The following is a 25,191-nucleotide window of genomic DNA, read 5'->3' as shown; positions in this document are numbered from 1 at the left end:
AAAAACAACACAAATAACCGTGTGCGTGGGATTTTAAAACTTCCCTAGCGGAGATTGATTATGAGCTCGAGCTGAGATTGAGGAGCAGTCAGAACCACAGCTCACACACCACTCAACATCTGGGAGAAAAAAACAAAACACCTTTCAGGTTTTAGTCCACGCCCACTTCAGCTATAAAACAGAATACAGATAAAGGTAAGCAGTAATCGGATACAGATACGCAGCATGAAACGCTAATGCGTTTATTTCTGCAGATATTCGGATAGTCTTCACTCCATACCCACGGCCATGTGCTCCGTCAGAAGAGGACGTCAGGACACTTGCACTAGCGCCATACACTGTCCAACCGCAGAAACGTCACGTTTACAACAGGGGGCGTTACGAGGGGGGCGTGGCTTTCACACCGCGAGGGCTGACGCGCACGCTCTGCGCTCGTATATAAGCGGTTACGCGCAGGCAAAGTCCCATAATCTTCTTTAACGCGTCAGGATATTAGGAGGCTTAACGGAAAGAAGAACAACAAGAAAAAAAACACACACATCTAGAAACCCAGAATGGAGCGAGTCTCTTGGACACTTTTGCTACTTTCCTCCGCGGTGTTTTTGTCCGGATCCGCGCAGGAGTTCGGCGCCACACAGTTCGTGTGCACGTCGGTGCCAAAGGACGCTGACCTGTGCGCAGCCACGATGCAGAACAGCGCACCGGCGGAGGACCTGAAGAGCACCGTGCTGCAGCTCCGGGAGACCGTCCTGCAGCAGAAGGAGACCATCATGAGCCAGAAGGAGACCATCCGAGAGCTGACGGGAAAGCTGAGCCGCTGCGAGGGCGCGCAGGAGGACGGAGGAACGGCGCAGAAAGCCGGCGGACGCAGGAAGGAGTCGGGCAAGAACACCATGGGGGACGTGTCCCGAACTCCCGGGGACACACTGGCGCAGCTCGGGCTCACTTTAGCTACGCTCAAACAGAGGCTGGAGAACCTGGAGGTACTTTAATCCGTTTCATGGATGATTGAGGGGCGATAACTCAACACGGTCCACACACACACACACACACACACACGTTCTTTGGTTCGTTCCTCTTAGGGAACTCTATATAGAACCATAAAACAGAAAGTTTCCATGTAGGGAACCATTTAGAAACTTTTTTTTTTTTTTAATTTATTATTATTATTTTTAGAAAGGTAGAACTCTTAACCATCCAATGAACCCTTGAGGAACCATTGTTCCCCTCTGAGGTTAATAACCCTAACATCTGCAGTGTTTAATTCTGTTCATTTACCTTTTTAAACAACAAATATATCATATGTTTAGTGCTAATTCAACTCCCTAAGAGTTTATTATACAGTGTATGCAGAGACTCAACACTAGAGTTAGAGTTAATTCCCTTCCTTAGGTGTTTATTCACTACTATGTTAGTCATTTTTAAAGGCATTTTATGTGTTAATTCTACACTCTAAGGCTTTATTTCAATTCCTTGGGTGTGTTATGTTATACAAACCTCTCAAACGCTCAAAGAGTAGAATTATCACCGGAAGTGTTAATTAAACCATTTATCATTTTAAAACACTGTAAAAATCCATTCGAGGTTGAAGCTGCAGGAGAGTTTATGTAAAATTATAAAATGTAAATATTACTATTTAACGTTCAAGCACATATTAACCCAAAGCTGAATCCGGCAGAGATCGACACTGTTAAAGTTCGTTCTGGGACTGGAGGTCCAACAGTTCAAGTAGATCTTCATTTCTGTAAAACGTACATAGCAAATGTCCGCACAAAAATGGGGCGAATTAACACTTAGTGTTCATGAAGTAGCGTTCATTCGAGACTGTGTTAATTCAGCACTGAAACAGGAACATCTGCACTGTCTCGGTCTGTGTTTCTGACACGCTGTATGCCTCATGCCTCTTAATCTCCTCTGACGTGTGTTAATAATAACGCAAGTGTGCGAGTGTTTAGTAACTTGGAGGAGTGTTGAGTTCTGATGATTTGCTTTCAACGTGCACAGCGGCTCAGTCTAAGCCTGAAATGAGATTAACGGGTTTCTAAGACGTCCTTCACGCAGCAGAGTGTCCAGTGTCTACTTAACACTGCTTACAGTCTAACACAGCAGACATTCATTTTAACGTTAGTTGTTGATGCAAATTCAACACAACTGTGTGTTTTAACACTTTTCAAACACCAAATGCTTTCATTCAACACTGTATCTGTTTAATTTGGACAGTTAGTTTAGAATTTGCTTTGATGTTAATGTGTAAAAATATCAGTGATAGTTAGAGACTATAAGAATGAGGTATTCATTCAACACTGTAAAAGTGTTTATTTAAGGGTTTATTTAAGATCAACCCTTCGGCACTAAATGTGTTCATTCGACATTGTCAGGTTTAAGACTTAACACTAATTCAACACTGTAAAACTAAACACAGCACTGAAACAAACCCTCGCCATGACACGAACCCCCACAGGCTTCTTAAAAAGGCACAGTGTTCATTTAACACCTATGTTATTAGATGAATGCCTTTTATGTGAAGAGTTAAATCAACATCACACAAACATAGCAGAGGTGTTCATTTAACACAGAGGTAATTCATTCAACACTAAGGGAGTTACGTCAGCGCTATGGGTGTTGATTTATCACGGTTTCTCATTGTTTATGGAACCTACTCGGTGCTGTGTGTGCGATGTGAGCAGTGTGTTCGGTGTTAATTCTATGCTGCATATTTCAGCTCAGTGTTCTGTTTCACAGTGTTTACTGAACCACCTCAGTTGGGCGAGTAGGCGATACGAACAGTGTGTTTGGTGTTAATTCTACACTGTAGGTGTTAATTCAACGCTGGGGGTTTGTTTCAGTGCTGTGTCTAGTTTTCCAGCGTTAAATGAACCACCTCAGTGCTCAGAGTGTGTAACATTAGCGATGTGTTCAGTGTTAATTTGATGCCAAGTGTTTGTTCTAACAGTGCAGTGTTTAGTTTTAAGGTGTCTAGTTTTACAGTGTTTACTGATCCTCCTCAGTGCTTTGAGCGTGTGATGTGAGTGACGTGTTCAGTGTTAATTCTACACTGTGGGTGTTAATTCAGTGCTCAGTGTTTAGTGTCAGTGTTAACTGGACCTCCTCAGTTCTCATTGATGTGGTGTTTAACTCCTCAGCAGTACAGCCGGACGAACGGCTCGGTGCAGGCCAACAGCCTGAAGGATTTACTGCAGAATAAAATCGATGACATGGAGAAGCAGGTTCTGTCCCGAGTCAACACGCTGGAGGAGAGTAAAGCAGGAGCGAGTAACGACACGGAGCAGCGCAACCGCGTGGAGTCAACACTGAGCACTCTACACCACCGAGTCACTGACCTGGAGAAAGGTAACACACACACACACACACACACACACACACACACACACACACACACACACACACTCTGAGCACACTACACAAAAACATTTCTTCCCTGTTGTTCGGTAGGACCTAAAGGCAGCAGACCCATGGATAAGTTCCAGCTGACGTTCCCGTTACGCACCAACTACATGTACGCTAAAGTGAAGCGCAGTCTGCCGGAGATGTACGCTTTCACGCTGTGCCTGTGGATCAAATCCAACGCCTCGCCCGGAGTGGGAACGCCATTCTCCTACGCCGTGCCGGGACAGTCCAACGAGCTCGTGCTCATCGAGTGGGGCAACAATCCCATGGAAATCCTCATCAACGACAAGGTACTGCGAATTACACAGCGCTGTTGAGTTCTGGATTCTGATTGGTCAGATGTTATCGTTATTGTTATTTTATCGTTATCGTTCCTATAGCAACAGCTCATTCGCAGGGACTTTTAACAGCAGATGCTCCACATTCTAACGGATTTTAAAAAAATCATTGATATGATGACCTTTTATTTATTAACATTCATGGAAGGAGTCTCCAGTGTCAGATTTAAAGCTGTCAGTTTTCCGACATCTTCAGGACAGTCTCTCAGTTTCTCGACTAGTTGCCTTTTATTTTGTCTTATTAACTTCAAAAGAGGGAAAAAAAGGCTGGTGAGGGAACGACTGTTTATAGCTGCTATAACGTAAGTGAAAACGGGAACTGATTGTAGTTGATGTAAACGGATAAAAAGTATTACGTCTCGTTCTTTAATAAATAATCATTCGTAATCGTTGGCAAATCGTTGTGGTATAAGAGGAATAAAACACTCAGGGGCATGCTATTAATAAGGAAGACAATGGACTCTGGGGTAGTAACAGTAACTCCTCATCATTACACCATAATAACTGTTGATTATTTTTCTATAACAGCACCACACGCAGTGTTTTATTCCTTACTATTACTACTAATAACATAAGTATAATGCCCGTTGCTCTGTTGCAGGTCGCAAAGCTGCCCTTCCTGATAAACGACGGGAAATGGCATCACATTTGCATCACGTGGACGACACGTGACGGTGTTTGGGAAGCGTTTCAGGATGGCGTTCTGCGTGGAACTGGAGAGAACCTGGCTCCGTATCATCCCATCAAACCCAACGGAGTTCTGGTCTTGGGCCAGGAACAGGTGAGGATCTGTCTGTCTGTCTGTCTGTCTATCTATTTAAGGCCCTGTATAATGCCTTTATAAAAATAATTTAAAGATGCATTATTTAAGATTAGTCAGTTCTTTTCATGATCAGGTCTCCAAAAGTTAAGCAGATAGAGTCGACATTTTTTGTTTTTACTCCTTTATATTTGACCATGTTTTACATAACTCACAGGTTATTTGACCAAGTAAGAAATAAAAAAACAGACTATCGCACCTTTTAAGTAGCAGAATTGCTAATGGCGCACTATTTGGCATATAGTGCACTACATAGTGGCTGCATCCGAAATGGCATACTACCCTACTACAAAGTAGGCGAAAAGCAGTACACCAGAGGAGCAGTATGTCTGAATTCTCAGTAGATGAGAAACATTAGGCCAGGGGTGGCACCACTACTGAAAAAGTGGGGGAGAGGGGGCGGGGTACATCTGTCATTTGTCTATTAAAAAAAAAACCATACAGACTATTCAATTCAATTTTATTTGTATAGCGCTTTTTACAACGGCCATTGTATCAAAGCAGCTTTACAGAAATAATGGCGTACTACTAACTATATGTATTGCTATGGAGCCAGGGTCTGATTATAATACAATAACAGGGCACACCTTTTAATGAACGTCAGCGTAGTATGTTTCGACCTCACACCCGTCATTTTGCATTTTACTCCTCGGGCAGCTAATAACGGCAAAAATGTGTTCACAAAGTCAGATAACACTAATTCTAGCTCGAAGACATGTTCATGTTCCGTGATAGGCTGTTTGTCACTGTCTGTTTCGCTACTTTCCCAGCAAGCCTTAATTACTTCATTTGAAGGATGTAATTTGAGGAACGTCCCTGTAATCGAATCAGAATACACAATATGTGCATATGTCACTTAAAATATTGAAACATTACTGACTCAACACACGTTTATTAAGCAGTAGTGAGCACCAATGCGCGGTTAACCCTTTATTGCTCATAGGAGATCCCCTTTAGGAGAACTGTCCCACCCCCCCAGTTAAACTGATTGGTTTTTCAACCGAGTCAGACCTGTCAGTTATTGACTGAAGTGCTGGGTCACCGCCTCAGTAGTTTGAAAAGTGCCGGCTTAAATGCCAGCTCACCCCCGTTGCTCTGGCAGCCCTGCAGTAGGCGAGAAATACCCGGACGGTGTACTGCTTCCGGTGAGATTTTGCAGTGTGCAACCGATGGACACCACACGAGTCAAAATTCCCATAATGCAACGGGACTGGTCCGGACGAGCTCAGAAAGAAAATGGCAGAAGACCGCAAGTCGGCTCTTTTTAAGTATTAAACCTTGGTTAAACAGGACTTGTTTAACAAGACCCGAATAAATTGTTAACTTGTTGAAGGTTTAAACAAGAAAACAGTTGTCACAGTGTTTGAAATCTTTTTTGTGATCTCCATCATGCCTTGACCGGCCGAGCTAACGGCAACGAATTCACCTCAGCCTGTTAACCCCGCCCACATTACATTACTAATTCAGTTCACTTTCCTGATGTGCATTTTGCCGTTAATACGGTTGCTTTAATCTGGTAACCCCTTTAAAATTTTAGTGTTTATGATGACGTCGAAGGTCACATGACAATACCAACATGTCCGGGATTGTAGTCATACTACACACACATACTGATTAGTACGTACTGTTTCAACGGCCGTGCAGTAGGTACTGCATCAAATTCAGTACGTACCGTCACAGTACATTATGCGACTTCGGACGCAGCCAGTGTGTAGAAGCTATTATTTTATGCCCTATATATGGAACAGGAGGCTGAAGTGTTCGTTATTGGGCGTTTAGTGCACTAAGTAGGGCATGGAAGTCATTACTGTCATGGTCAGAAGCCATGTCTTCTACGTAGTGCACTTATTAGGGAGTAGGGAGCCATTTAGGATTTTCCAGTTTCAAGTCTTTAACACACCTCATTAAACACTGGCAGCGTGTTCTACAAATGTTCTCAAAACTAGACGCTAGGGAAATTTCAAGTTTGCTAAGGGATTTCTATTTCACAGCGAGGAATTCACAGCGTGTCATTTTTACACATATAAAAAAAATGAGGACATTCATGTCACCTAGAAAAAGGACCAGTTTTGGGAATTGGTTAGAGCGGAATCCCAAATGACAGGAGCTCTGATAGTTCACAAGAATATTTTGAGAATAGCTCACAGTTGTCATGCGGTCTGGTGGACAAGCGAGTTTCTTTTCTTCTGAGAAGCTTCAATTTATTATTCATTCATTTGTTGAAGATTAATGAAACAAAGCAGCCTGACAGAATATGTTTTTGTATTATTTTTATCATGAAGATAACAAAAACATATAAAAAGAAATAACTCAAAAGAAAAAAGTTCCTCCAGCTACAGTAAGTGACTAGAAATATGCGACTAAAATAGATTAACTCTTTACAAGCTTCTATATTTAAAACAAATAACGCTAGAATTTAAAACATCAACAACTATGAACACAAACATCAAGAATTATGAGAAAATATCTCCACTGTTTAAACCGTATCTAAACTGATGCTGCAGCTCATCAGCAGTGAAACCCATTAAAGTTGAGTTAGCGGTCAATGCTAGGTGTAATTTAAGTGTATTTTTTAGTCCTATAGAGTTTTTTTCTAGTACTTTCCCAACACATCTGAGAGAAATGTTGGTATTTCTGACAATTCTGTCTCATTCCCGCTTTCATTACGTCTTCAGATTGTCCGTAACGACTGCAAGCTAGCTTGTTTTATTGCTAGCCATTATGAGTCATTAGTGTTCATGATTTTCTAGTTGCCTAGCAACAGAGTGTAGGGTGTGGGTGCCATTATTTTATCCTCAGTAACATCGTAAAATTATAAAACTTTTAGGTGAAGTACCGAAATAAAGCTAGAATACTTTAAATAAATACACAAAACTATTAAATAAATACAAAATAAAAATACTAATAAAGATTGCGCTCGAAGAAACTGTGTATTTGCAGTCTTTTTTTTTTTTTTTAATAAAAAAGCCCTGGATTGCCAGATATAGAATTTGTGACGTTTGCCCCCTGAGCTGGTTTCAACTGGAAATAAATTTTACTTTCACACCTTAATTAGACTAGAAATAATAATATACACTCGGCAGTCCTGTTTGCTTTCTGTGTTATTTATATGTTGAACTCACAGACCTTTGTTTTTGTTTTTTTTCTGTTCTGCTAGGACACGCTGGGTGGCGGATTTGACGCTACGCAAGCGTTTGTAGGTGAGCTGGCGAATTTCAACGTGTGGGACAAGAAGCTGTCATCTAGCGAGATCTACAACCTGGCAACCTGCAGCAGCAGAGCACAATCCGGCAACGTTCTGTCCTGGTCGGAGTCTAACATCGACGTGTTTGGCGGTGCCACCAAGTGGACTTTTGAGCCGTGCCGTCAGCTCAACTGAACTGCCACGGAGAAACGAGAAAATTAAAAAAAGTCATGATAATGAAAAACAGCACCGATCCGAGATGCGATATTTCTAAAGCTTCTGTCCTTACTTGTCTTTATTTTGACGTTGGTTTAAAAAAAAAAGAAAAAAAAAAGAACGGTACACAATGAACTGAACATGAGCACAGATTTCTATGAATTCTTACATATTTGTGTGCGAAACAGAAAGAAAAAAAAAATCTTCTCAGTCTTGTCAGTCTTGAAAACTTTTTCCTGTCGTACGTTTTTGAAAACCGCAACACTGGTTTTGGTTTTTTTTTGGACTTGGATATTTTTGTTTTTGTATTCTTCTTCTCAAATCGCACTCAGCTTTTTTTCTTTTTAAAAGCTTTTTTCTCGCTTTGTCTCGGAATGGAAGCTGGAAAGATGTGTCTTGAAGATTGACATTGCTGGGGGGAAAAATTTTAGAAAGGGGAAAAAATTGCTCAGAAGATGGAAAGACGGGTTTTATTGGACGGTATTTTACCTCGAGCTCGAGTTCTGCTCTTTAATGGTGTCTCTGGATTTTGCACTGTGACTACAGAAGGTTGTGGGTTCAAATCCCTGCACTGGCACTGCTTGGGTTCTCGACTCGTCGGCTCTGCGCTTGGATCGGATTTCGGCCTCAGCTGTACATCGAGGCTTAGTAGTTGATCAGAAGGTTGCACGTTCGAATCCCAGAACTGTCAGAAAGCCATTTGTATGTTGAATCGACCTGGTCGTTGAATGTGTCTGGATAAATGTATAATGTAAAATGAATCAGATCATTTAATGTTTATGTAGATGTTATAGGATACATTTTTTTATTTATTATATTGAGTCTCTTCGGATGTTTCTCTTGAGGTTGTCGTTCGATTTTGCCAACACGAACACGCTTACAAGCCTGAGTGCCTTTGGGCTGGAGCACCGATTCAGCAGCGCACACACTTTTTATTTATTCCTTTATTTATTTTTTAAATTCGCTTTAATTGTCGTGTTACCTTTATAGATTGCAGGTTTAAACATGTTACAGATTATGGTGAGTGTGTGTGTGTGTGTGTGTGTGTGATTATTTTTTGGCAGGTGTTTGTACACTGTAATAGGAATGTTAATGCATAGCCACAGCATGAGCGAACAAAAGCTGCGTCCACAGTTTGCTTATTTTTTTCTCCCTCTCTCCTATGGTTTGGGTCGGGTTTTTCTACTGTATTGTTATACGCTAAAAGCATGGCACCACTGAGAGATCTAATTTTTGTAATAAAATTGTGATAGAAAAATGTTCCTGGTTCTTATGAAGTTATTTAAAAAAGGTGGGTCAAGATGATCCAAAATGGCTTCCTAATGCACATGTAGTGCACTACATATACGACAGAGTGGATATTATATACTATATAGCGCACCCTAATACATAATGTGTGGGTGCCAATACTTAATATATTGAAGGGAAGCTGAACTGGACTGACAGTTCACTAGAAACAACTAAAAGCCATTTTATCTCATATACTTTCCTTATATACGGAGTAGAGCGATAAATCCCAAATGTCCTAAAAATATAGTGCACTATGTAGGGTGTAGGTGACATTATTTCCTACTTATAATACAGTAAGATATGTACTATATGGAACCTGAGTACAGTTCATTACACAGGACATAGGTGCCATTATTTCCTACTTATAATAGCGAAGAAGTGCACAGTATATAGGGTATAGATGCAATTACATATAATGTAAGAGCTGAATAATGGAAATGTAGTGCACTAAATACAGCGTAGGTGTATTTCCTACTGTATTACTTCCGCTACATTGCAAGCAGAAGCCCTTGTTTCACACCCTATGTAGTGCACTTATACAGTTAAGGCAAACGGTTTAAGCTCAGCTAGGTATACTCACTCGCAGTTTTTCACAATTTCCACACATTTTATGTACGTTACTTTTGACAAGTCAATTACGTAGTCGACTTTGTTCATAGAGATCATTTGAAAACAATTTACAGACAGATTTATTTCAGAACTCCAGTGGGTGAGAAGTTTACATACACCAAGTTGACTGTCTCTTTAAAAAGATTTTAAAGATTTCAGAAATTGATCTAATGAAGATCTTTTAGAAGCTTATGGTTGGCCAGTTGTCATAATTAAGAGTTAATTCATTGGGCATGCTGTAAAAGGGCCTACATTTAGATACCGTGTCCGGTTCCTCCTTGGAGCAATTTCCAAACAACTGAAGGTACCACAAGCATCTGTACAAACAACAGAATGCAAATATTTTTAAAGAATTGCGCAAATTAACTCTCAGGGATGAACAAACTTTGGTCAAACTCCCAAGCCAACTAAAGGAACTAGTGAAGGATTTGGAGGCATCAAGTAGCAAAGTATGTACATCCACCATTAAGTGGAGTCTTACATCTCCATGGCATGAAAGACTGTCCTGCATGGAAGAAGCTCCTTCTCTAAGACCAGCATAAAAAAGTCAGACTGAAGTGTGCAGGTGATCAGCAGCCTTTTGGAAGAGAGTTCTCTGAGTAGATGAAACAAAATCTGACCTGTTAGATAATGATCAGCTCTATGTATGGAGGAGAAATGGTGAGGCTTTTAATCAGAGGAACACCATCCCAACTGTGAAGCATGGTGGTAGCAGCATCATGTTGTGAGGGGGTATTGCTGGAAAGACGGCATCATGAGGAAGGAGGATTAGGTACAAACCTTGTTGTAACAAAATAGCTTAATGGCATCAAAGTGAAAGTACTGGATTGGCCAACACAAATTCACAGACTGAGTAAACCTGGAGGCCCTGACTGCATTCCATCAGTTCCTGCAAAGCATTGTGAGGAGCTTGTGGAAGACTAGCACAAGCCAGAACTTAACACAGGAAGTGAAATGGGTAGAGTTGCTGAAAATTGAGTTGGAATGTTTGTAGCCGGCCTCAACTGTATACGGAAGAGGATTGTGAATCCCAAATCGCTCCATAAAGGATATATAAAGGAAAAGCTGGAAAGATAGAGAGAGCATGGAGGTGGAGAGATTAGTGGGAAGGGGATGAGTATTACACAAACACTATTATTAGCCCTTATTTCCTACTGAGGGAATTAAATCTCAATCAAGGTCAGAGTGAGAAAAATTCAGTACAGTAACAATCCTGAGAGCCATTTTCATTTTATTATCCTGGGATTACTTCAGCTAAATCAGAACTACTTCTTTAAAACTGACCTTGAATTTTCCCCCCGAATGTTTTATATTTCTCTCTTTTCCATGTCAAATAAGTTATTCTGATAGAAGTGTCATCAAACTTAATGTTTTTCAGAATTTTAAATTGACTACACAAATGTGCTCATTTAAAAATAATACCTGAAACATTTTCCTTAATTTCCCTGCCAGAGATTAATAAAGTCATCCATCCATCCATCCATCCATCCATCCATCCATCCAGATGGATCCAGAGAATTTGTACTTTCTAGTTCAGAGTGGAAAATATGTGGCTGGCATGAAGAGAGGCATTGCAGTGTGGGATTATTCTGAATTTAATTCTGTTTTAGCAAAAGTAAAATTAGTAAAATTGAAGCTGAGACACAAAACTCTTTACAAACAAACAAACAAACAAACAAAACCTATTAGACTACCTAGCCTATACATGACCTAAAAATAGACTTAACTAAAATGAAAATAAAAATTAGACAAGAAATCCATGCTTAGTTTATAATAATAATAATAATAATAATAATGATAATAATAATAATAATAATAATAATAATAATAATAATAACAATAACAAGAATTATTATTATTATTATTATTATTATTATTATTATTATTATTATTATTATAATGGGAACAGTGTTGAGAGTATTTTATTCCCTCTCTGTTGGGAGAGCATGAACTATTCATTATGACCTTTAGAGAGTGAATTGATGTGTTGGGGGAGGAGTGTTTACTCACTGCGTCTCATCACGACTTGTGTGACTGTTAACCAGCTGAAGTGTGCTTGTTTATCGCCGATTTCAGCATCGCCTCGGCCCGATCCGCCCATGGCTGTGTTCCAAAACAATAAAGAGCCACTAAACCGCTGCTTTCTTCCTCATGTATTACTTCCTCTTTACTGCTCCGACACTTCCTTATGATCCTCCGACACTTCCTTATGATCCTCCTGCTGCCAAAAAAATCAGATTTTACCAACTGAAAAGATCTGCGTAAAGTTCCATCCATCCATCTTCTATACCGCTTTATCCTTTTCAGGGTCACGGGGAAACCTGGAGCCTATCCCAGGGAGCATCGGGCACAAGGTGGGGTACACCCTGGACAGGGTGCCAATCTATTGCAGGGCACACTCACACACACACTCACACACCCATTCATACACTACAGACACTTTAGACATGCCAGTCAGCCTACCATGCATGTCTTTGGACTGCAGAGGAAACCGGAGCACCCGGAGGAAACCCCCGCAGCATGGAGAGAACATGCAAACTCCGCACACACAGGGCCATGGTGGGAATCGAGCCCCCGACCCTGGAGGTGTGAGGCAAACATGCTAACCACCAAGCCAAGGACACATAATACTTTTTATCCATTTATAGCTACACTGAATGTTGTGAAGCATTCAGGTAACAAGAAAAAGTGAGAGGGTGAGAGAGAGAGAGATAAAGGGTTGAAAAAAGGGACAGATGATGGAGAAACGGAGAGAAAAAGTGAAAGAAAGCTAAAGGAAAGGAATGTGTGTGTGTGTGTGAGAGAGAGAGAGAGAGAGAGAGAGAGAGACTGATAGCACTGAAAAATGTGGGACACAGAAAGGGAAGACAAATGGCGAGTGAGATAAAAAGAAAAGGAAAGAGAAATTCTACTGAAATATAGGCCTAGGGGTATGGAAAGAAAGAAAGAAAGAAAGAAAGAAAGAATGAAAGAAAGAACATGAGGAGAGACAGATGGAGAAAGAGTAACAGAAAGAGGAGGTGAGATGGTGGGAGAGAGAGAAAGAGAAAGGGTGGAAAGAAAGAGGAAGAATGAGAATGAAAGGGAAAGGGAACACAAGGAAGAAAAGAAAGAAAGAAAGAAAGAAAGAAAGAAAGAAAGAGAGTTGTGATAGACTGACAGCGGAAGGAATGGTGGGGGAGAATTAAAAGAGAGACAGAAAGAAAAGAAAAGATTTCCAGGTTCTCTGTGTGTATGGAGTAGTGAATGAGCTGTTGCTATAGAAACGATAAAGTATTAGAACCAGTGCATTAATATAAACTGGCGCTACTGATAGAGCTACTGTTCCAGAAAATGAATCAACACCTTCTGACCAATCAGAATCCAGAATTCAAGAGCAAACTACTTCAGTGATGGAGCAGAAGATATACACACATTTTCCATTCATTCACACGTATCTACCGGCCAATCAGTGAAGAGGTGGGCAGAGCATTTTGACACTTTGGTTTCAAGTCACAAGGAAATTGCAGATCTATTTATTTGTGAAGTTAGCTACGTTGCTATAGCACGTTTATGTTAGCTTTCCGAAAACTCAAAAACAGGAACGGAAGTACAGATTCAGCGCTACTTTACACTTTCCTGAAGCTTTTGGGTATCCGTGCCCTCTCTGAGCCAAATTTGTGACTACAAATCCTTCCAATTCAAAAGACTAGCTCCATCTTGGAAAGGAAAAAAAAAATCATACACATTTTAGGGTTAAGTAATGCGTGATTTACAACAATAACAATGACTTTCACTTCGTCGAGTCTGGTGTTTTCTCTTCTTTCCCCTGTGCAAGAAACAAGTCAATATTCTTATTGGTGGGATTACACATACACACACACGTCGAAGTTTCCATTTCCGCCATTATGGAGAACACAAACTGGGACTCGACTTGCGCGTAAATTGGATTAAAGTGAGGAAGACTTGCGCAGCATCGGCCTCACTCTCACTTCTCGGTGACCACCATGAACCAGTGGCAAGACTGAGTTAAGACGACTGAAGATGGACCCCAGGCGCAGTAACTCATACACCCATTCATACACTCAATCACACACTCAATCACACACTCAATCACACACCCATTCACACACCCATTCACACACCCATTCATACACTACGGACACTTTGGACATGCCAGTCAGCCTACCATGCATGTCTTTGGACTGGGGGAGGAAACCGGAGCACCCGGAGGAAACCCCCGCAGCACGGGGAGAACATGCAAACTCCACACATACAGGGCCTTGGTGGGAATCGAACCCCCGACCCTGGAGGTGTGAGGCGAAGATGCGTGCGCCACATGCGCCCACACATAAGCGCCCACACACACACACACACACACACACACACACACACACTCACATTACACAGACACACACACATACACACACACATACACACACACAAACACATTAAACAGACACACACACACATTATACACACACACACACACATTACACAGACACACACATACACACACAAACACATTAAACAGACACACACACAAACACATTAAACAGACACACACACACACACACACACACACATTACACAGACACACACACACACACACACACATAACACACACACACACATTACACAGACACACACACACATTAAACAGACACACACACACACATTATACACACACACACATTACACAGACACACACATACTACACACACATTACACACACACATTACACACACACACACACATACACAACACACACACACACATTACACACACACGTTACACACACACGTTACACATTACACGCACATTACACACACACACATTTCACACACATGTTACACACACACATTACACACACGTTACACACACACACACGTTACGCACACACACGTTACACACACACACACACGTTACACACATGTTACACATACACATACACACATTACACACACACATTACACACATTACACACACACACAAACACATTACACACATACCTTACACACACACAAACACGTTCTTTGGTTCGTTCCTCTTAGGGAACTCTATGTACCATAAAACAGAAAGTTTCCATTTAGGGAACCATTTTAGAAACTTTTTAAAAAAAATTTATTATTATTATTTTTAGAAAGGTAGAACTCTTAACCATTCAATGAACCCTTGAGGAACCATTGTTCCCCTCTGAGGTTAATAACCCTAACATCTGCAGTGTTTAATTCTGTTCATTTACCATTAAAAAAAAATAAAATTATATATATATATATATATATATATATATATATATATATATATATATATAATATGATTAGTGTTAATTCAACACATCTCTTTAAGCCCCTCTCTCAGTTTAACAAGAGATGATCATCTCATATTTCCTCTCAGTATCTCTGCTGCTTATATGATCTATTTTTATTAAAAAAAAAAAAATTAAAGCAGAATTTCAGAAGAACGTAGGCGGTGAAGACGGCAAGCCATCCATCCACACGCTGCTCAAGGTGACTGCAGTGAAATACTTCTGCTCTCACTGACTTCCTGTCCTGTGTGATCGGGTTCTGAGGGTCAGGAAGTGCAGAACGTAATAATATTACAGAGGTGTGAAATGAGACGATGCGCTTTTCAAAGGCAACAACTGAAATGAATCAGTGCAACAATCATAAATAGATTATTCTCAAGAAAGGGACATATAATGGAGCAATATTCAGAGCAATGTTGGTCACATATCAGTCAGAGGCTACTGAATGGGTTCTGAAAGAATCTGAAATCGTATAGTACTGCAGTGTGTCATGTGGAAGCCTGAGGGTTTCTCCTGGGGTTTATCTCATTATTATTTTAAACACACAAAAAACAAAATGTCCAAGAAGGACAGCAAGACATCAAACAAACAAAAAAAACCCCAGAACATACACACACACTTCACAGCAGCTGACAAGGTGAAATCTGGTGTTTTGTGGAGTCCAGATATGAAAGTGGAGCAGAGAGTGAGCTCGGAGCTTTTCATCTCTCTCTCTCTCTCTCTCTCTCTCTCTCTCTCTCTCTCTCTCTCTCTTCGGCTGTTCATTAAACTCTCTGAGTGGTGCTGGCTCAGCCGTGGGGACACCACTCAGAGCGAAAGAGCAGAAGATGGAGGGAGCAATAATGAGTGAACAGAGCACGTGCCTGGCTTTGGTTTCTAAACGCGGTTATGTAACGGGCTACGGGATTAAAAGAAAAAAAAAGAGGACAGGATGTCACTCGATGGTCTGGGATGAGCTGTAAAAAAAAAAAGAAATGCTGATGCTTTGTTTCAGCATCAAATTCCACTCAGTCTCTCCTCTTTATCAATAAAAACAATTCACGATTTATTTACAAAAACATGAACGACCAGTGTATTTACATTCTGTGCCACTTACTGCATTACGTAAGAAATAAACCATCACGTTGTTGTGCGGTTGTAGGAAAATAATCAACGACAGGGTGATGTGATGAAGCTGATCGCTTTCCTTAAGCAGCACATCCTGAAGTGTTGTACCACTTTCCAACGATTCCAGTGTTTCTTAAATAAAGAATGACACGTTAGACTTTATATCTGGTTATAGCTACATTCTCTAAGAACAACAGTTTGTCAAGAAGATGTTGGAAAACAAAAAAGTTGCAGCTTTATCTCTGATTATTATAAAGCACTGACATTGGAGACTCCTTCCATAGATGTTAAATAAACATCTCCTTACAGTAACCATAGCAACAATTAGACACGTTTTTTTACTCTGTTTATGCGAATGTGAAAGCGCTGTTACTATAGAAACGATAATGTATTAGAACAAGTGCATTAATATAAACCTGCGCTGTGCAGCTGTGCTACCGTTAGAGCTGCCGTTATAGAAAATTAACCAAAACCTTCTGGCCAATCGGGATGGAGAGTGATGTAGGCGGGGCTGTTGGACTGCACCCGTGTGAACCGAGACACGTGTCTTTTTGTCAGTAAGAGCCGATCCTGAGTCAGCGGTTTCCCCGGGTTTCTCCGTGCGCTGAATCATTGATGAGGACGAGCTCTCCTCCCTGCTGATGACCCGATGAAAGATGCATGAACGAGGGAGAGGCTCAGCCAGAAACGGAAGAGTGGAGGAGGACAAGATGGAGGGACTCAAAGGGGGAAAAAAAACAGAGGACGGGATGTACAGAGAGAGAGAGAGAACAGTCAGCGCAGGAACGAGGGATGTGCTGAAGTGGGGGGAGGGGGTCACAGCTGGGCATGGAAGGATAGAGGAGATATATAGCAAAGAGGAAAGGATGATGGGATGGATGGATACAGAGAATGAAAAGAATCTATATAAAAGAATGGTCATTAGGAGAGACGGGGAAAAAGGGGTGTACAGCACAGAATTAAAAAAAAAAAAGACATAAAAACAGGAGAGGAGGATGGTATGGAGGAGTAAAGTATAAAGGGATGCAGAGATAGAGGGAAAGTGAAGATGAGGAATGGATAGAATAATTGAGAGGTAGCAAAGGGAGAGCAGGGTTTGATGGACAGAGGGATAGGGAGATAAATAGAAAGGGGGGAGGTGGACAGGATGGAGGGATAGAGAGACAGAAAAAGGAGAGAAGGATAGGATGGAGATCTAGAACAGGGAGAAGAGATGACAGGATTGAGGGATAAAGTAAAAGTAAAGGGAATTATGGAGTGATGGATGAATGAAAAGGATTATACTTCTTTTCTTCCACTAGTTTCCCCTCCATCAAACACTCCTCCCATCTTTTTATCTCTTCATCCAATTTTCTAATTTATATTTCTCTCTCCTGTCCTGTCTGTAGTCTACCTCCTCACTCCTTTATCCCACTTCTCTCCTCTTTTCTATCTCGTCATCCTGTCATTCTCTCCCATTTTCTATCTTTCCCTAATGTTCTTCTTTTCACAGTTCATCTTGTTATCCTCTTATTTTGTCCTCTATCTATCCCTCCATCCCCTCTTCTCTCATTTTCTCTCATACCCTATCTATTTACTTTCCCTCAATATTCTTTCTAACTCCTGTTCTCCTCTCATTGTTTTGATCTCTTTATCGCTCCATCCAATGATCCACTTTCTATTTCTCTACCCCTGCTTTTTCTATTTCTTCATCTCTCATTCCCTCCATCTTCTCCTCTGCTCATTTTTCAATGTCTTTAACTCCATCCTCTCTCATCTTTCTTATACCTCCATCCAGTCTTTCCCCCTCTTCTTTTCTATGGCTCCATGCCTCCATAATGTTCTTCTTCCCACCTTCCATCTCTCTGTTCATCCACCCTATCCTACTTTCCTTATGCTATCTGTCTATCCCCTCATCCTGTCCTCCTCTCCCATTTCTACCATTATCCCGCCACCCAATCCTCCATTTCCTATCTCTCTATCCCTTCACCCTGTCCTCCTCTCATGTTTGAATCACTTTAACCCCTTTGTCCCAATCCTCTCTTCTCTCTTCTGTCCCTCCATCCTGTCCTTTTCTTTAATCTCTGTCCTTGCATCTATTCTCCTGCCCCTTCTATCTTTATCCTACCATCCTCTCTTCCTCTCCATAGTCTCTCTGCCCTTCCATTGCTTTAATCTCTTTATCACTCCATTCAATGCTCCACTTGCTATCGCTCCATCCCTTCTTTATATTCTTTCCACCTTCCATCCTGTCCTCTTTTCCATATTCAATCTCTCTATCTCTCCTTCTGTCTTATAGTAATGTTTTAACCACTTTATTCAAACCTCCCTCCTCTTTTTTATCCCTCTACCTATCCATAAATTTATTCTTTCTACCTTCTCTTTCCCTGTTCCTTCTCTTTTCAATCCCTCTCACGTGCCTCTGCCCCTCTGCAGTGTTTGGCTGGTGTTCAGTGTTAATGCGCCTCCCGCTGTGTGTTATTGCATTAAAACAACATCCAGCAGTTTTTTATTGCTCTGTGGTGCAGGAGCCGAATCTCCCATAGTTACATAAGGATGAACGACAAGAGACTAGAGAGAGAGAGAGAGAGAGAGAGAGAGAGAGAGTGTGTGTGTTTGTGCGTGTGTGTGTGTGTGTTTTACACACAAAAAAAAAAACCCATGCAGAAATAATAATTGCAACATTGTTTGAAACGTACCTGCTCCTTTCTGGTATCTAAAATTTCTTTAGTTCTGCCCTGGAGATATGATGTGAATGTAGCTACCAAATCATGTAACCTTTTAGCCACCAGTTTAGCAAAATCATCATACACTCACCTTTGTCTCAGTAACAACATCTTTACATGAAGATTTGTATAAAAATATCAGATCTGATCTGAATAATTTTCATGTAAAGTCCTGCCTTCTGACTTTAGGCCACGCCCCTACAGTGTTACACAGATAACACTGTGTCATACAGTGTCGGACAGCGCATCACTGAGTCTGTCTGAGACGCTAAACTCCTCCACAAAGCCGACTGAGGAGACGCAACTGTGCAATGACGCTAAACTGGTGGCTATAAGCTTCCAATACTCGTTAGCACCATTAGCACTGAAGTTCCAGTACAAAGAATTTTAAACACCAAACCCATCTCAGCTGATCAATTATGTTTGGAAGGGAATAGTAACATAAGAGAGATGGAGAGGAACCAGATAAGGGAGAGGAAAGAAGAAAGAGAGAGAGAGAGAGAGAGAGAGGGAGAGAGAGAGAGAGAGAGCAGGAGGTGAGTGTAATTCCACCAGGACGCAATATCTACAATTTCCACCAGCTATATAGGACAGAAGATCTAAAGCCAATGAGGATGAGAAAGGGGGGTGAAGTCGATAAAGGATGAATGACAGAAAGAAAGAGTGGGAGAGAAAGAGAGAGAAAGTGAAGGAAGGCGTTTTCGGCAGCTCACTATAAAAAGAGAAAGACAATGACAGAAAGGCAGAGTGAAGAAAAAATAAGAACTGAGAATTGAAATAAAATTAAAAAAAAAACAAGATAAAAAGGACAGAAACTGAAACCTGAAAAGAGAGATAGAGATTAAAATAACAAGAGAGAGATAAAAGGAGAGACAGAAACAGTGGGAGAAAGTGAGAGAAAGTGAGAGTGAGAATGGCAGTGAGAAAAGAGAGAGAAAATAAGAAAGACAGAGTGGGAGAGAAACAGAGTGAAAATGGCAGTGAAGAGAGTAAAGGATGCCATTAAAGATTGAGAATCTGAATCTGAATATGAATCGGAGTCTAACTCTGAATATGAACTGAATCTGAATATGAATTGGAGTCTGAATATGAATATGAACTGAATCTGAATCTGAACTTTATCTGAATATAAATTAGAGTCTGAATATGAATATTAACTGAATCTGAATATGAATTGGAGTCTGAATCTGAATATGAACTGAATCTGAATATTAACTGATACTGAGTCTGAATCTGAACTGAATCTGAATATGAGCTGAATCTGAACATGAACTGTATCTGAATATGAATTGGAGTCTGAATATGAATATGAACCGAATCTGAACTGAATCTGAATATGGACTGAATCTGAATACGAATCAGAGTCTGAATATGAATATGAACTGAATCTGAAAATGAACTGAATCTGAGTCTGAATCTGAATATGAACTGAATCTGAGTCTGAATATGAACTGAATCTGAACTGAATCTGAATATGAACTGAATATGAATATGAATTGGAGTCTGAATCTGAATATCAATTGAATATGAACTGAATCTGAATATGAATCGGAGTCTAAATATGAATATGAACTGAATCTGTGTCTGAATATGAACTGAATCTGAATATGAACTGAATATGAATATGAAGTGGATCCTAATTGAATATGTGTATGAATCTGAGTCTGTGCCTGAGTCTGAACTGAATCAAACTTTAAATCTGAACTTAATCTGTGCCTGAGTCTGATACGAATCTGAGTCAGAATTTGTTTCTTTGAGTCTTAATCTGAGCTGAATCTCTGTGTCTGAGTTTGGATCTGAACTGAATCTGAATGTAACCCTGAATCAGAATATAGAGTGAACGATGGAATGAGAGTGAGAGTTATAAAAAGTAAGAGAGGGTGGGTGAAAGAGGGAGAGACTGTGAAACCAGAGTGAAAGTGTGAGAGGGAGGATAGCTATTAGCTAGCTATACTATCCTTATGTGTGGAGATACAAAGAGTGAGGAAAAAGGATAGGATAGAGATAGATAGAGATACAGAGTGGGGGAGAGAGATGCAGATGAGTGAAAAGAGAGATAGAGTGAGTGAGAGAGAGAGAGACAGAATGGTTGCCACTAGGTGCATACCAATTCAGCTTTCAACCTCACAACGTGTGTGTGTGTGTGTGTGTGTGTGCATGCGTGTGTGCATGCTTGTGTGTGTGTGTATAAACGCAGGTTATAGCAGCAGCATGAATTATTGAATAAATTGAGTATTGTTCCTTTTCTCCGTCTCAAAGCCAATGCAGGAATTTTCCTGACAGGAAAAACAAACAAACAATCAACTCAGGCAGTCAGGAAGGAGACGTGCTAAGTGCAGGTCAGCGGTATCCCAAAATGCCCTGCTGTAATCTGACCTGTGATCTGATTAGAAAAACGGACAAACTGCGAGGGTGGAAAACACCCTGCAGTGTGTGTGTGTGTGTGTGTGTGTGTGTGTGTGTGTGTGTGTGTGTGTGTGTGTGTGTGTCTGTGTTTGTGGTGTGGTGTGTGTGTGTGTGTGTTTATTAAGGGATTTAAAAAAGGCAGTGTATAAACATCCACAGTAATCTGATTATCCAGGCATCTGGTACAAAGTTTGGCTTTTGTAGACGTTATTACACAGTTAGAGAGAAACTCTAACGCTCAGGTTTTGTTATTTTCTCTCTCTATTGCGTTAAACTGATTCAAGACACGGTTTATTTTCTTCCATCCCAAATTTATACAGAAATTTCCATATTAAATTAAATTACCAGGAGCTACGTCTCATGCAAGCAGCATGCTGTTTTTACCTGGGATTTCGAGAGAAAGAGATAGAGAGAGAGAGAGAGAGAGAGAGAGAGAGAGAGAGAGAGAGAGAGGAATATAGTGGATGATGAAATGATGAGATAGCAGTACAGTCAAGTATTTTCAAAATATTTTTATAAACAAAAAGGGGTTTTTAAGACTTTTGTTGAATAAATGGTAAAGAAAAAATTTAATCTCTCATCTATACTCACCACTGTTACAGATATTATTTTTTTTTAACTTTTAGCTTTCATTAAATCATATTTACTTTTTATTACTTTGTTTAGGTGTTTAAGAGAGGAAGAGCAACGCCATTTTCTTACTCAAATCACACCAATGTTGTACAGAAAATAATAATAATAATAATAATAATAATAATAATCATAATAATAATTTATATCTGTTAGGTTTTTTCTGGTGATATTCTTAACAAACTTTCTTTCAGAATTATAAATATATATATATAACTCAGAATTGTTCAGCAAATGTATTGCATTTTCATTTAGATTCTATTTAGTTTTAAGATTTCGACGTGTTTGTGTAATGATCCTGAATAAAAACAGGAGAGGAGAAATGATCACCAAGAAAGAAAATAATAATGAAGTATGCCATTAAAGTGACCTTTAAACAGACCAGCAATGGATATTACAGTGTTATTATAATGTAATTACACAATTATTACAGACTCCTGTACCAGTCCTTTTAACTGGCCTGAATCTGCCATCCCTCCTTCTCTTCCTCTCTCCATCCTATCGTCTCTGTTTATCAGGTATATTCGCAGCAGATTCATTCTATCAGAGGAGAAACCCTGCAGACTGTAGTGAGCTAATGTTACGCAAACTGTCAGGTTATATTTTTAGCAATAAATTGAAGAATTGACTTCATTACAAAATTGGCTGTAAAACATTTTTGTAGGCAATTTTAGTTGAAATTGAGAGACAGGTTTAAATTAAAATGTTAGCAATAAGATAATTATATTTTAGTCAGAAGACAATTGTCACGATTCCCCCTTTAAGCAGCGTGCTCTAAGCGCGAATGCGCGAGCACCTGCTTTCCCGTTGTTGACCGTAATGACATCTGGACACGTGTGTTTTGTTTATGTTTCTGTCATGTCTCCTCCCTGTTCTGTCAGTGGCTGGGATTTCACGTGGGTCTGTATTGCTCTCAGCTGCTAGCAGTTTAGACGCTGATTATGTCCGTATATATACCGCGCGCCTCCCAGCACACAAGGCGGAAGACTAATAATACTTTAGAGTTAGTTTAGTTCGTAGCGTATTCATAGTCACGGTCCATGTTTAGAGTTAGTTTAGTTTGGATCATAGTCATAGTCACGGTCCATGTTTAGAGTTAGTTCGTGCTGGATTATCCGCTTCCAGTCCCTCGTCATAGTTCGTTTCTTGTTTTGTTTATCGACCTAGATTCCTGCCTTGCCCCGTGTATGCCTGTTTGCCAATCGCCTGACCTCTTGCATGTTTGTGGATTACGTTTTGGATCACGTTTTGGATTTGTCTGTCTGTCTCTCTTTCTAATAAACAACTGTTCATCCGGCACTTGCATCCGTCCTATCTCTGCTCCGTCACGATTCGTGACAACAATTTGGTTTTGTATCAAATCTAACAAAGGAATGAATTTTTCCAGTTTCAAGCGCCACTATAGGAGACACTTTTCAGATAAAAAAAAAAAAAAAACAGTGAAGGTCGGTGGGTTTTTGCTGCAAAAATAAGAAGCGAGCACGACAGTCAAGGTCTCCAGAAGAACCATGGCTGGATCTGCAACATGCTCAATAAAACTTACAGCTCATTTCCTTATTAAACTGCACACATTGTACCTGAGACTACAAATATATTTTTTTAAAGCAAACAGTCGTCACACCAAATACTGCCTTCGTTAATTTATTACTTTAATTTACTTTCATTATTGTTGAAGGCATCTTTGCTCTACACCATTACATTTCATGTGCCTATGTCTTCTGCACAGTACTGTATATCCAAGACAAAGATGAAAACTACTTGCACTTGAACTTTTGCTTAAGTCGCGTTACGGTAGCACACGCTGCCGTTCTCATCATCGCCTCACACTGTCAAAAAATTTACTGTAAAATCTATTCGGTTCTTTGCTAACTGATAGTTTTTACTAGTAAATAAGCTCAACATTAAAGAGGAACGAGCCACTCATTTTCAGACGAGAGGTGTTTTTCATTAGCTATCCCACTATGCTCTGTGTTATCTGGAATTTTCCTGTAAACCCATGCTCTAACTGCTCAATCTTCTACAAACCTCTAACATAATAAAAGTATTCTGCTGTAAAACAAATCCTGTGAATGTTCCACGTGAAACAGCGATCACACACGTGTTACGAGAAAGAAAAGGTTTTATACTGGAGGTTACAGCCTGGAGATTGCTGAGGATGGTACCGCTTGAAGTACCATGGAAATGATTTTGGACCTCAATTCCACATGGACATTCTCGCTATGGCCTTAGGACTGCAATTACCACATACAATTTTGCACTCAAGTCTTCTTTAGTGAACAGTGGACTAGTTCATCAAAACAGACTTCATATAAAAACCATAATGAACTTTCCTTTACTTTCACATATCCGTTGTTACCAGATGAGGACGGGTTCCCTTCTGAGTCTGGTTCCTCTCAAGGTTTCTTCCTCATTTCATCTTAGAGAGTTTTTCCTCGCCACCGTCGCCACCGGCTTGCTCAATAGAGATAAATTCACACACTTAAAATCGTATCCTGTGTTTATATGTTTCTGTAAAGCTGCTTTGAGACGATGTCTATTGTTAAACGTGCTTTACAAATAATATTGAATTGAATACTGAGCCCATCTGTGTTTGTCAGAAAACTCTCTTTTAACAAGGGCTTGTTTTAAAGCCAGCAGGCTAAGATCAGCCGGTGAAGTGTAAATACTCGCCGGATGTCTGGTGCATCGGTATGCAGCGCAGCTCTTCTTCTTTATTAGCTGAAAAAAATTGACAGCAACAAATTACAGAGCACAGAAAAAAAGGAGAGAGGCTGCAGGCCTAGTACCATAATTAGATTAGAAAGTGTGTCAGTGGAACACACACACACACACACACACACACACACACACACACACACACAGTGCAGCCCACATCTACACTATCAGTAAAACAATTAGGTACACAATTATAACGTAAGTGAGAACAGGAAGTTGTAACTATAAATGGGTAAGCAAGGGCGTAGATTTGATTTTGACATTGGTGGGGGAATAAAATCAATCAATAACGTGCTTATTCAAAGCTTTCATTTCAAACACACATGGATGAACCGTACAGTACATCAGCCTATCATTTATCACAATACTGGATCTCACTACTAACATATCACTGGATCTCACTACTAACATATCATCATGTCATTGTGCGACCTCACCTGTGACCCTGTCTCCCCACCTGCCTCACTTCCTGCTCT

At 40.3% G+C, this 25,191-nt stretch overlaps 1 protein-coding gene across 2 annotated transcripts; it reads left to right on the top strand.

Moving 5' to 3' along the window:
• Positions 1–254: 254 nt before the first annotated feature.
• Positions 255–9,226, top strand: LOC128616035 (neuronal pentraxin-1-like). Of its 2 annotated transcripts, none has more exons than XM_053638491.1 (5): positions 255–983; positions 3,147–3,351; positions 3,454–3,698; positions 4,348–4,527; positions 7,724–9,226. In XM_053638491.1, the coding sequence occupies exons 1-5, from the start codon at positions 555–557 to the stop codon at positions 7,943–7,945; spliced, it is 1,281 nt and encodes a 426-aa protein (XP_053494466.1). In that variant the 5' UTR covers positions 255–554; the 3' UTR covers positions 7,946–9,226. The 2 variants fall into 2 exon arrangements, with proteins under 2 accessions (XP_053494466.1, XP_053494465.1); XM_053638490.1 differs by having other exon boundaries at positions 258–983; positions 3,144–3,351.
• The last annotated feature ends 15,965 nt before the right edge of the window (positions 9,227–25,191 follow it).

This window comes from Ictalurus furcatus, chromosome 12 (genome assembly GCF_023375685.1).
Source record: "Ictalurus furcatus strain D&B chromosome 12, Billie_1.0, whole genome shotgun sequence".
NCBI classification, from domain to species: Eukaryota; Metazoa; Chordata; class Actinopteri; order Siluriformes; family Ictaluridae; genus Ictalurus; species Ictalurus furcatus.
Note: the sequence above shows the minus strand (reverse complement) of the source record. Positions and strands in the feature narration are given on the sequence as shown.